Consider the following 13,235-nt stretch of genomic DNA (forward strand, 5'->3'; position numbering starts at 1 on the left):
TGTCGCTGTCACTGTCTCAGAGCAGGCGTCTTCGATGCAGACACACCAGTTACAAGCTTATTCTTCACCTTCCTCCCAGCTTGGAGTCGTTTCAGTCGACTTTAAATGTTGTAGAGAGCTTAACTATTCCACGTTTATACGTTTGTGAAACCCACTTGTTACGTAAAGGAATACTGTACGATTTGTAGGATTCCTACGTGTGCTTATCCTAAGTATCAGTACTAGACGTATTTGTTTAGCCAATCGAGGATGGGATGGTTGCATAATCTGTAACCCAAGAAATTTATAAATATGGTACTTGCATTGGGAAAACCTAATTTTTGCGTTCCTCACCTATGTGTATTTTAAGTACTTTTTTTGTGGAATAGTTTTTTAAAGATGTGTTTCTTAGCATGGATGCCATTGCCCACTGACTCCATCTGCATTTACAGACAGACCTAAATTGCCTGATAACTACACTCAGGACACCTGGCAGAAACTTCATGAAGCAGTGAAAGCCATACAAAGTAGTACCTCCATCAGATATAACCTGGAAGAGCTCTACCAGGTAAGGCTCCACATGTGCAAAAAGCAGAGCTTGTTAGAATTCTCACTGAGTTGTAAACGCGCAGTTTTCTTAGGGAGAACTTTAAGACCTGAGGGGGCCAGGGTCCGGTTTTTCACTTACCTGATTGTTTCTTATAGTGTCTAAATAGCACAATTATCCAACTCCAGTGAAATGTGACCCAGACGTGGATTTTGTGCTTCTCGGTGTTGTTTCAGAGTCAGTAATGAAGGGGATAATAGAAATCGACTCTGCCTGCAACAAGAACAGTAGGAGTTCTGTGGCAGCGTGTTCCAAGTCGAGGAGGGTTTTCCGTTTTTGGTGGTTGTGGGATTTTTATTTCATTTTCAGGCCTCAGCTGTCTAGAAGGGTATTTAAAGTTAACCCATTACAGGAGAGAAATGCGTTTCTAAGAGTCACATGACTTTTAATATTTTCCAAATATGCAGCAAACTATTATTATAATTACATTACGTTATATATGAAAATCTTATTACAGTTTGACTTGTTAATGTGGATTTTCCCCTTTTCATTGTGTTTTGTGATTAATTGTTACAGTTAAAATGTGCAGACTGGTTTTGTTACATTTAATTTGAGATAACGATGTTCCTTTTCTAACACCAGAAGAAGTGATCAAAAGTACGTTTCACTGTTGGGATATTTCAGTTACACACAGACTGGTTTTCTTGATATCTTGTTTTTAAAGAATGACATTCGCTAACTAGTCTAATATTATCTACATTTTAGGTAATTTGATAGCACAATTTCTACTAAGAGACTTAAGTTAAAAAATTTTTTTCTGTTTACATAAGTGATTACGTTATAAAAATTATGCAAACTACAAAAAGTACAAAGAAGAAAATAAAAATCACCTATATTCCTACCACCCAAAGAAGACTACCATTGACAGTCGATGGACACCTGTCCCTTCTTCGTCTTAAGTTTGTGTGAGGTTACTGTATTGTTTAATTGACTTAATTACAGTGAAAAATATGTACTTCAACAAGTTTTAACAAATGTATCCAATTGTATAACCACCACACAAGATACAGAATGTTTCTGTCACCCTGAAAAGTTCCCTGAGGCCCCTTTGCAGTGGGTCCTGTCCTGTGCCCTAACCCCCAGTCCTTGGCAGTCACTGATGTGCCTTGTGTCGGTATGTTTTGCCATCTCTAGAATCTCATGTCAGTGGAACCGTGCAATTGTGCCTCGCTCCTTTTGCTTAGGGTAGGGCTTGTGAGTTAGGCGCGTGCATGCGTCCTGACAATAATCTGTTTCTTTGTCGCTGAGTACTCTGGGACCACCAGTTAGTTATCCTGAGGTAATGGACGTCTGGGTGTCTAGTTTTGGGTTGTTATGAATAAAGCTGCTGCAGACATTCATGGGTAAGTCTTCGTGTGGACAAAAATTCTCATTTCTCTCGTATAAACATCTAGAAGTAGGTTCTCAGAGTAAAATGGAAAGTGTGTATTTAACTTTACAAGACATTTCCTAACTTTTTCAAAATGGCTTCACCATTTTGCCTCTGCCAGTGGTGTGTGAGCGTTCCAGCGGCTCCGTGTCCTTGCTGACATTGGGTATCGTCAGTCTTTTTAATTTTTGCTATTCTAGTAGGTGAGTAGTGGAATTTCACTACGGTTTTAATTTGCATTTCCCTAACGATATTAAGTATCTTCTCTTGTGCCCGTTGCCATTCCATACACCTTCTTTAATGAAGCGTGTGTTCAAATCTTCTGCTCATTTTTTATGGTGGTGTTTATTTCCTTATTATCGAGTGTTTGAGTTTATTATGTGTTCTGAGCGTGCATCCTGTACCAGGTATTTGCCCTGCAAATATGTTCTCCCAGTTTGCAGCTTGTCTTCTGATTCTCTTATCTATGGCTTTCAGAGAGCAGACGTTTTAAATTTTGATGAAGTCTTTGTATCAGTTTGGTCTTTTATGGATTGTGCTTTTAGTGTCTCTCTGAGAAGTCTTTGCCTAATCTAAGGTGGTAAAGATTTTCCCTTGTATTTCCTTCTTTTAGCGTTTTAGGTTTTACATTTAGGTCTGTTATCTGTTTTGAGGTGAATTTTTGTGTTTGCTGTGAGGTATAAATCCAAGTTCACTGTCTTCCCTGTGGAGGTCCAGTTGGTCCAATGCCGTGTGTTGAGGTGTCTGTCTTCCCCAGCAAACTGCCTTCGCTCCTTTGTCAGACGTCCTTGCCCCTGTGAGTGTGGGTGTCCTAAGTCTCCAAGTCTGGAGCGCTGGCCCTGCAGCTTTATCCTTTTTTGGGTAAACTTGTTTTGGGTGTTCTAGGTCCATTATATTTCCATAAGAATTTTAGAATCTGTTTGCCAATTTCTGCAAAAAAGCCTCCTAGGATTTTGGTTTGGATTATGTGTAATTGTAGGTGAGCGTGGGGAGAGCTGCTATCTTGACAACACTGAACCCCCCAGTTGACCACAGGGGACAGCTCTCGCTTAGTGAGGTCTCAGCAATGTTTTCTAGTTCTGCTGTGCGGGTCTTGTACATCTTTTGTGAAATTTATCCCTAAAGCATTTCATATTTTTATGGTATTGTAAAAGGTAGTATAAATTTTAATTTCTGGTTGTTGATAGTACATAAAAATACAACTCATGTTTATATATTGATCTTGTATATTGCTGTCTTGCTAACCGCTCTTATCTCTAGTAGCTTTTTTGTAGATCCCATTGGATTTTCTGTGTAGACAATCATGTCGCCTATACACAGAGATAACTTTACTTCTCCCTTTCTAATCTGCATGCCTTTTATTTCCTTTCTTGCCTCATTGCACTGTATAGAACCTCTGGTGATTAGTACGATGGTTAATAGAAACGGAAAAAGCAGACATCCTTGTTTTGTTCCTGGTCTTAGGGGAGAAAGCTTTCAGCCTTTCATCATTGAACACCATATGATGCTAGCTGTGGGTTTTTCAAAAATACCCATTATCAGGTTGAGGAAGTTCCTTTCTGTTCCTAGGTTGTTGAGAGTTTTTATCAGAAATACATGTTGGATTTTGACAAATTCTTCTGTGACTGTTGAGATGGTCATGTGATTTTTGTTTTTTAGTTCGTTAATTACATGGATTGATTTTTCAAATGTTAAACCGGTCTTTCATTCTGGTATAAATCCTACTTGGTCATGATGTATTATCTTTTTTATGTACTGTTGGACTCAGTTTGCTGACATTTTGTTAATTTTTGCATCTGTGATCACAAAGGATATTGTATTATTCTCGTGTAATGTCTGTGTCTAGTTTTAGTATCAGAGTAATGCTGGCCTCATAAAGTGAGTTGGAAATGTTCTCTTCTTTTCATTGTCTAGAAGACTTTATATGGAATTGGTATTATTTCTTTTTTGGTTTTTTTTAAATAAATGTATTTATCTGTTTTTGGCTGTGTTGGGTCTTCATTGCGGTGTGTGGGCTTCTCATTGCGATGGCTTCTCTTGTTGTGGAGCACAGGCTGTAGGCGCATGGGCTTCAGTAGTTGTGACACTTGGACTCAGTAGTTGTGGCTCGCAGGCTCTAGAGCACAGGCTCAGTAGTTGTGGCACGCGGGCGTGGCTCATGGGCTCCAGAGCGCAGGCTCAGTAGTTGTGGTGCACGGGCTTAGTTGCTGTGCGGCACGTGGGATCTTCCCGGACCAGGGCTTGAACCCGTGTTCCCTGCATTGGCAGGTGGATTCTTAACCACTGCACCACCAGGGAAGTCCAGAATTGGTATTATTTTTTTCTTAAATGTTTGAGAGAATTCCCCGGTGAAGCCATCTTGGCTTTCTTTGTGGAAAGATTTTCAACTACAAATGTCATTAGTAGATATAGAACTATTCAGTTTATCCATTTCTTTAAGTTCACTCATCTTCTGCAATGTCTAATCTGCCACTAATACCATCTGGTATAATTTTCACCTCTGCATTGTTTTCCTCTCTAGCTGTTCAATTTGAATCTTTTTTTGTATCTTCTCTTTGCTTAACTTTCTCTAACGTGTGGAACACAGTTATAGCTCTTTTATGTCCTTGTCTGCTGATTCTGTCAATTCCAGGTTGCTTTGACTGACTGATTTTTCTCCCCAGTAAAGGTTGTTTTCCTACTTCTTTGCATGTTTGATAGCTTTGATTGGATGCCAGACATTGTGAATTTTGACTTGTGTGGTAGATGCTTTTGTATTTCTTTGAATATTCTTGAGCTTTGTTCCAGACTTGGTTAAATTATTTAGAATCAGTTTGACCTTTCAGACTGTTGCCTTTCAGCGTTGCTAGGCAGGACTAGAGCAGTGTTTCGTCCAGGGCTAATTGCCCTGCTGCTGAGACAAACCTTCCTGAATCCTCTGCCTGGCGTCCTGCTGTGTTCCCGCCTGGCTGGTGGGAAGTGTGTGAGCACCAGAGCCCAAGGTCTCTAAACTCTCGGGGGTTCTTCCCCTCACCTCGGCGGTCTCCTCCCACATACGTGCTGGACAGCCCTCTGCTGAGCACTGGAATTGGACCTGAGGTCACCTCCCCTCGGGGCCTTCGCCCTGCAGACTCAGGCCTCGGCCCGGGGCGACTGCTCTGTGGCCTGGACGCTGGATGCCAGAGGCCAGAGTGGTTGGTGCTTGTCTCTCTCCTGTCTGCCAAGGCCACGGCCTCTCAGAGCCCGACGTGCAGCGCTTCGGAAACTGCTGCTTCGTGTATTATTTCAGCGAAGGCTGAGTCCGCTTCCTTTACTTCGTCTGGACCAGGAGCAAGAGTCCCACCGAGTGCCCAGACTCAGAGGCTTTTGATTTAATGAAATATTATGTCTTCCAGCTAGGGTTCATTATTGCTCTTTCCCTGGAGATTTGACTGTCTGGTATCAATTGCCCATCAGTTTTCTTAGTAGAATGACTTTGCTGGACCTTTTACCCAGGATGTGTTTCATAATAGTCACCATAGATATTATTGTAAACAGTGTTTCCAGATGCCCTGGGTATCGTGGGTGTCCGTGTGGGTGTATGTGAGACCCTGAGGGCTAGGGCTGCTTACCCCCAAAGTGGCACTCATTCCAGGGGACGTCTCAGGAGGGCCCGTGTGGGGGGCAGTGGATGGGCTTTTGGTCGCAGGTGCATGGGCGGGCGCCTGGTCACTCAGAAGTTCTAGCAAGTCTAAGTACATCTCTGCAGAGCGAGCCGCTCACATCTTGTGGAGCGAATGGGGTGGAGATAGTAAGTGATGTCACGGTGAGACTATCCTGGTCTCCAGTAGAGTGGACAGTGCACTGGACCTGGTGTTTCAGAATAAAGCCTGAGTTTCTGCTGAGGTGGTGTGGTATATAATTTGCCAAAGAATCTTATGTGCAAGGAACAGTTCTCACCAAAGCTGGAAAGGCTTTTTGTTTGTTTGTTTTTGAGGAGGTTTTCAGGATTATTTGAGGGAGAACTTCTTGTCTTGATGTTGATCAGTTTCCCAAAAGTGGGGTCTGGCATCTCCCCGTGCCAGGTCTGAGGAGGCCTCGGTGGAGGGAAAGGTCAACTCCAGCCTGTCTGCACCGCCTACCTGCAGTTTCTTAGTTACTTTGTTTCTGTTAGCTAGAAAGGGATATTCAGATTACGTGAAAAAGTCTTAGTAGATACACATCCAGCTGAGAGTCATTCTCTTATTGTAACGCGAGGAGGAGGAGATTTTGAGTGCATAGATCTTTTCTGAATTTAGATCTGAAATCTCAGCTTGCTGAAGAAAGTATATCTTGTGTGTCTTAGGTTTATATGTTTTAGTCCTACTTGTCATCTCAATGAGGCAACAGAAGACAGAAGACTACATTTTCAAGAATGGTTTCGGGAAAGGCTATGTTGTTGATTTCAGACTAGTTTTGTGTTTGTTTTGTTTTTGGCTTTTTTTAATTATTGAAGAACAGTTGATTTACAATGTTGTGGCAATCTCTGCTGTACAGCAGTGACTCAGTTATACACATAGAGATATTCTTTTTTAAATACGCTTTTCCATTACCATTTGTCCCAAGAGATGGGATATAGTTCCCTGTGTTATACAGTAGGACCTTGTTGTTTATCCATTGTAAATGTGGTAGTTTGCATCTACCAACCCCAGACTCCCAGTGCATCCCTCTCCCTCCCCCCTCCCCCTCGGCAACCACAAGTCTGATTTCTATGGATTTCAGACTAGTTTTGATGCACAGAATCAAACCTGTCACAGAACTTGCGCTTGAGAAAAGCTGTGCTGCTGACCTTGAGTCACGGGGTAAATGTCTCCAGGAAACCCTGTGCCTGGTGAGAGCTCGGTGAAGGAGAATGGAGTGGAGTCAGGTCCTGACGGATTAATAGCGTGGGTGAAAGTGATGCAAGCGGGTGAGGAAGCCCAGAAAATGGGAAACAAGTAGACACTTTATTTGATGGACCAATTTGAGAATGTAAATTAATCAAGAGTGAATTCAATGCATAAGTTATTCAAAAACAGAGAATATTCAGGTTCAAATATCTTAGGCCTAATAGGAAGGATTTTGTTAATTCAGCGGCTTTGGTCACTCAGCGAAATCAGTCATTTGTACGAGGGCATCACGTCCGGCATTCGCAACGGGGGCCGGGAGGGTGGACGTCTTCCTGGGACACCGCCCCCCCTCCATTCTTCGTCCCACGCTCAGGCCCAAGTCCTTGTCTCCTTTTTACGTTGCCCTTTGCTTGTTTCTTGTGGGTGGGAACCGCAGTCCTGGTGGCGGCTTCTCCTGTGTGGTGTGCTTGTCGCGTTTAGACGGGCCTGCCACCGAGTAGGGTAACCCTGGGCCCGGCTGCTGCAGGAAGCCGCTTGTCGGTCCTCGGGATAGTCCACGGGGGCGTGGTTTCCCCGGGCGTGGGGGCGGGGCTTTGTTTTTCCTTTTTCCCCTTCATTTACCTAAGTAACTCAGAGTACTTGCCTGCTCTTTCCCTTACGGTTTCTCACTCTGAAACGTCCCGCTCCGCCCTGACGGCAGCTGTCGCCGTAGCTACTGGCGCCCTGGCGCCCGAAGCGTGTCGTTGCCGGTGCCGCGTGGCTGTTTTGCTCCCTCAAGGCCCTGGCGGGGATCCCCACGGAGGGGCGCGCCCTCGCAGGCATGGGTGTTTCGCTGGGACACTGGTCTGTCCTGAGACAGATAAGCGTGTGCAGAGCGGGCGTGGTGGCAGGGCTGGGAGGCTGGGGCGAGCAGGTGTTTCCACTCGGCTGCGCTGGTGTGAGGAAAACCTCTGTGTCCCAGTGCTCGGAGGGCCCAGGTCCTGCCGCTCCCCTCCTCCGATGCCGGGATCCAGAGGTGTGCTCGGTGCCAGTACCGGTTCCGGTCACGTGAGGTGCTTCGTACACCACGAGGAGGCATTTCTAAGCGTCCAAGTGTGGCTGAATCTCCTGAACGTGTTCTGGGGAGGGCCTCCTGTGTTGGGCCGCTCCTGCAGCCCCAAAGAGCCTGCGGCGTCCCTGCCCCCCCGCGGGGAGCGAGCCGGTGACAAGGTGCCTGTAACATGAAGACGCCAGCAGTGACTCAGCAAAGACCCGAGAGGTGACGGCGCCCCCAGCACGCCTGGGTGCCCCAGGGCTTGGCTGGTGGTTTTAAGAGGCCTCCAGATTCTCAAAAAAGAAATCTCAGTGGGCTTCACGTAAATAGTAAGCATGTGCTCAACAGGACATATATATACGAGGGAGAGTTGGCTCTAGCATTCAACCAAAAAAGTCACAACTGGGAAACGATTGTTTTGAGGACATTGACACCTGGTTCAGGAATCGGAGCATTCAGAAAATGGTTCTAAGATGTCCTTTTATGAAGGACACGTACCACTAAGCTTATCTTGATTTTTACCAAAGAAAAATGTTTTCTTCATATATTATATTAAAAATTTACTTGGTAATAATTGTTTGTAATGATTAACTACTGCTGCAAAGGCCTTTGTTAGGAGGGTATCTTGGTTTTTTTTTAAGAAAGAGACAGTGGATCTTGGACTGAATTATAAAAACATGAAGCTTTTGGGAAAGGCATTGAAGGATGTAAAAACAAAATGTGGATGGGGATCCCTTGTTCTAAGTAAGGCAGAATGTAAGGGAAAGGTATTTTTAGTCTCTTAATTATTGTTATTAGTCCATGTTCTCTTTGACCTTTTATAAATATGCATGTGTTTTATGTATTATATATTTCTTTACATAATTATTTTCTTAATATCTACAAAAATTTAAGTTGCCCTTTTTTCCCCTCGGGAATATAGTATTTGAGTTAAGATTCCGAAGTGTCTCCATTCTGTATATCCCCCATATATTTTAAAATAGTTCAAAAATAGGCAGTAGAAAAACTACATTTCTGTTTACAATATTTCGTATTTGAATTGAATCAGATGCTGATTTTGTACATGAGATTTGAAAGAAAATTTTATTGGAACTGGTAAGAACATACAAGCATTATTCCTTTGATGTGGATCAAAACAGCTAATGAAAAATATTTCTGCCTCAAAACCTTGTTTCTTCATTAATTTGAGGCAGACTTGGCCCGTGTTCCTTCAGCTTATTTGGGACAGAATCATCAAACTCATGAGCGTGAAAGGAACTGGAATTCGTGTCGTTCTCCCCCCACTGGAGGGTGGTCACCAGGGTTTGGAGCAGGGATTTCTGGCTCTGGTTTCACATTGGCGATCGTCAGGGTCAACTCACACACCTTCCTGTGGCTCCACCTCAGACCAAGGAGTCATCCAGACACAGGCCCGGGGGGGCTCAAGCTGCTTTTGAGTCCTCGGGGGACGGTGTGCAGCCAGCTTGAGAGGCTGTTGAAGAGGGAAGCTTCCGAGTATCATGAGAAGCCCAGACTGGGGCGGGCCCACCTGGGGCCTGGGTGTCCTGGGGCTGTCAGCGCGGCGCCGTCCCATCTGCACTCCAGGTTCACTGTTGTTACGGACCATTTTTGCCAAACTTTTACTGGATTCTGGCGTTCCAGCGATAATTGCCCTTGACCATGATAACTTATTTGTGGATTACGTAAGTGGTGGGCGTGGCTTTGTTACGATTAGAGCTGTTTGTACAGATGGGTTGCTTTTAAAGAACAAATTTGTCGTTCACAGTGAATAACTCATTTATCTCTTTTGTTTTCAGGCTGTTGAAAATCTTTGTTCTCACAAAGTTTCCCCAGTGCTCTACCAGCAGCTGCGCCAGGTCTGTGAAGGCCACGTCCAAGCACAAATCCTTCAGTTTAGAGAATATCCTTTTTTTGGCTTGTGAAGTTCCTATTTATTACCTAAGTATTTTGAAACTGAACATTAATAGGATAAAGAACTAATGAGTATCCTTAATATTAAAGCAAAAGCTTTTAAAATTCTCTTTTATTTATAGAAACAAAACCTTACATTTGTATCATACAACCCAACGTAACAGATTTTTTTAATTGGAGTTTTTACTGTTTAAATTACTTGGCTGATCTGATTAAAGTCAGAGTGTCCATGTATCTAGTCTGTTTTGGAGTATTTAGGAAGAGTTCTGAAAAACATCTTAAGGTTTGAGTGCTGCTATTCTTTATTCTTGTTTTTTAAAAGTCTGTGTTAGTTTTCTGTGATTATAACCAATTCCCACAAAGTTGGCCACGTGAACCAACCCCGGCCCGTTGGCTCACGCTCTGCAGGTCGGCTCGCGGTGGGCTCGGTGGCTCTCGGCTCTGGGCCTCGCCGGCCCAGATCACGCCGGATATTTGGTCCCGACGAAGCCTTGCCCCGGGTGGGGCCCCACCTGGCCGCAGCCCCCGGCCTCCCAGCACCTCAGGTTGGCTGGCGTGGGCTTGACCCTGTGCAGCCTTGCCTTCGGGCCCCCGCTGGCCACGGAGACCGGTCAGGGTGCCGCCACGTGGTGAGCGCCTCGGCTCGGCACTGGGCACCGGAGCTGCCGGGCCGCTGCCGAGGTGGCACCTGCCTACGTGTGCTTACGACGCAGGCCTTTTCAGACTGTTCGTGGAAGGTCTGATACTGTGAGCCATTATAATTGTGAGCAGTTGTAATAGTTCTTCCAGAATTACTTGTTAACCGTTCAGCTATTCGGTCTGTGCTGTGACTCGCTCTGTTTTTAAGTTAGGAGCGGACCCTCGAGAAAGTGAGTGAGGCGCTTGGCTGGGACCCCTGTGGCTGTGGTCAGTGCGCCCCCAGCCCCTGCCCCTCCCAGCGGCCCCCACCCCCGCCGGGCCTCCTGCCGCTGAGGACCCCAGCGCCTTCCGATTTCACACACCAGAAACGGGCTGCTCTGTGTTGCCTCCTCTCTCCGTGCTCAGAACGTCGCACGTCACCTCGCAGCCGCGCCGAGCCCTGTGCCTGCTGCACCTCGGCCGAGGGGCGGCGCTGAGGGGTGTGCCTGTGTCCGGTGCCGCGTCCGGTGCCGCGGCGCTGAGACAGGCTGGAGCAGGGCTGAGGCCCGGGAGGCCGGGTCCTTGCCTCCGCCAGCTGCCTGCGCACCCGTGCAAAGGGTGTGACGGTGCGCCATGTGGCTGGGTGTGAGGGTGCTGTGTGGGCCGTAGGCGGTGTAGACGTCGTGACCGTGGGGCTTCGATGAACCCGTGCACGCAGTGCCCGGGTGCTTGGCGAGGTTTGCCCTGGGAGCCCGCACCGGGTGTCTTTTGCTGTAAACAGCATCCTGAGAGTCAGGTCGTGCACGTGGTGCACGGATGAGGCGTGACGTCCGTCTCTGTGAGACCGGAAGTGACAGTTGACGCTCAGCCCTTGTCCTCCGTCTGCCCGTCCCCCGGTGCTGTTCACAGTGACTGGCTTCCTCGCCTCGGGGACAGCATCTCCAGAGCTGCCCTCTGGGCGGGGCCTTTGGTCCACCCCCCAGCCCACGAAGCCGCAACGGGCAGTGGGGTGAAAGGGAAACGGGGAGGGGCAGGAAGAGATGGAGGACGGTGAGTGCAGGCGGGTTCATCACAGGTAGGCAGGGAGACACGGAGGCTGGAAACCACGTGTGTGGTTTCTGAGCTTCTGCCCTTTCAATATCCTGATTACTAAATAACATGTACTATTCGGAGGCGAAGAGAGCAGAAAGTAAGGGGTTAAAATTGCAATAAGTAAATTGGCCGGTGTTTCTGAAGTTTTCCTTAGCAGGTCTGCACAGACTCACTAGATAGTGTTTTGTTTTTAAAGAAGATTAACACATGCTGGCAGGATCACTGCAGACAAATGGTAAGCCTGCTGACACGCTCCCTGAGGGGGTCTCAGTGCACACGCCCTCGTGGGGCTTTTCCTCCAGCCTCTGGCTCAGCTGGGCGGAAGGCAGATCTGAGTAGCTGGGAGTATGTGCCCCCTTTGCATCCAGCTGTGTTGTTTGTTTTTCTTTTTTAACAAAAGCGTGGCTCCATCCATCTTCCCTCAACCCCCAAGGAAGGCGGGGCCCGGTTGGGAGCTGGGATGGGGAGTTCTGTTCAGGTCATATGCTGCCATCCAGCTCCGACAGAGCTGGACAGTGGGTGGAGAAGAGTGGGGACGGTCTGCTCTTCTGGGGTGGGGCTGGCTGCGAGCTTGGCCTTCAGGCCGACCGCACAGGTAACTCATGGTGCCTGTGATTCCCCGTGGGTCTCTGAAGTTTTCCTTGATCTCAGTTTATGCCTGAGAATCAAGCCTGAATTCCATGAGTTTACTGTAACTAGACGACCAGGCTTAGACTTAGTAGATCTACTGATTCTAATTTGATTTTATGTATATGAGTTTTCAGGGTGACCTGACTGAAAATTATGTAAGTGAGAGAAAAGATAGTATCAATAGCTTTCCTAACTAGGTTGAATTCTTTTGTTTCCTGACTGAGGTGAGTAGGCGACAACGAATGAGTCTCTCTTGGGCCAGGCACCGGGGGAAGGTAGAAACAGGTGAATGTGCCGGGAAGGTTCTCTCTAAGTGTGTAAGCAAACCTCCACGACACAGTCTGGGGCGCTCGCTGAGAGAGAGCCCTGGGGCCACCGCCCACCACGTGAGCCTGCAGAGTAAAGTCGAGTACACACACGTGGCTGAGAGCCTCATGCCGAAGTGATGAGCCGGAATGCTGGAAAAATTCAGCTTAGAGCATCTCCCAGCCTAAGGAGATTCCCCACGTCAGTCAGGAAGTGACTGAATTTCAAAGGCATCTTCAAGACAAAGTGCTGTACAACCCCTACAGTCAGATTTTCTGGATAAAAGAGATGAAAAGCAAACACCAAGGAGAACGTGTAAATTCAGGGGAAAATCAATCATGAGGGTCTTGAAGATAAAAACATCTTTTCATTGAGAATCATGTTAGATGTGAGACAGCTAGGGTTGAATGTTTTGTTGGTAAGGTACGTAAATAAGTCAAGTCCTCCTCTTGCCCTGCAGATCATGATCAGAAGTATCTTCCTGTTTCTGGATCGTACTTACGTGCTTCAGAATTCCATGCTTCCTTCTATCTGGTGAGTGTCCCCCGGTCCTGGTCTGTGGTGGAGGCTGCGGCTGACCTGTGTCTCCGATGGTTGACTTGATGACACGTGCCAGGGTCGCTGGCACACAGGCCTGCCCCTCGGTGGCTCTCGGCCCGGAAGCGTCTGTCACTGTGAGGGGCAGCCGCCAGTCCAGCACGTTCTCCTGCGGGCCTGGAAGTGCCTTGTGAAGCCCGTTTCTGTCACCTCTTCCACCTCTGCTCTGGGAAAGGCTGGGGAGCCGGTCACCCTCTGATGGCGCCTCCCGGTGCTCTGCTGACCGGCGGGCACAGGGCGTGGCGTCCATCTGCTTGGGGCAGTGTT

The 13,235-nt window shown here is 47.0% G+C and overlaps 1 protein-coding gene across 1 annotated transcript in view; it reads left to right on the forward strand.

The window, feature by feature from the left end:
• Positions 1 to 13,235, forward strand: part of CUL4A (cullin 4A) — a 45,220-nt gene that overhangs the window by 455 nt on the left and 31,530 nt on the right. Inside the window, exons 2-5 of the mRNA XM_059903151.1 lie at positions 432 to 547; positions 9,611 to 9,714; positions 11,601 to 11,670; positions 12,832 to 12,905. Of these exons, the coding sequence (XP_059759134.1) occupies positions 432 to 547; positions 9,611 to 9,714; positions 11,601 to 11,670; positions 12,832 to 12,905 (364 nt within the window). The remainder of the gene's footprint in view (positions 1 to 431; positions 548 to 9,610; positions 9,715 to 11,600; positions 11,671 to 12,831; positions 12,906 to 13,235) is intronic.

This window comes from Balaenoptera ricei, chromosome 18 (assembly GCF_028023285.1).
Source record: "Balaenoptera ricei isolate mBalRic1 chromosome 18, mBalRic1.hap2, whole genome shotgun sequence".
NCBI lineage: Eukaryota > Metazoa > Chordata > Mammalia > Artiodactyla > Balaenopteridae > Balaenoptera > Balaenoptera ricei.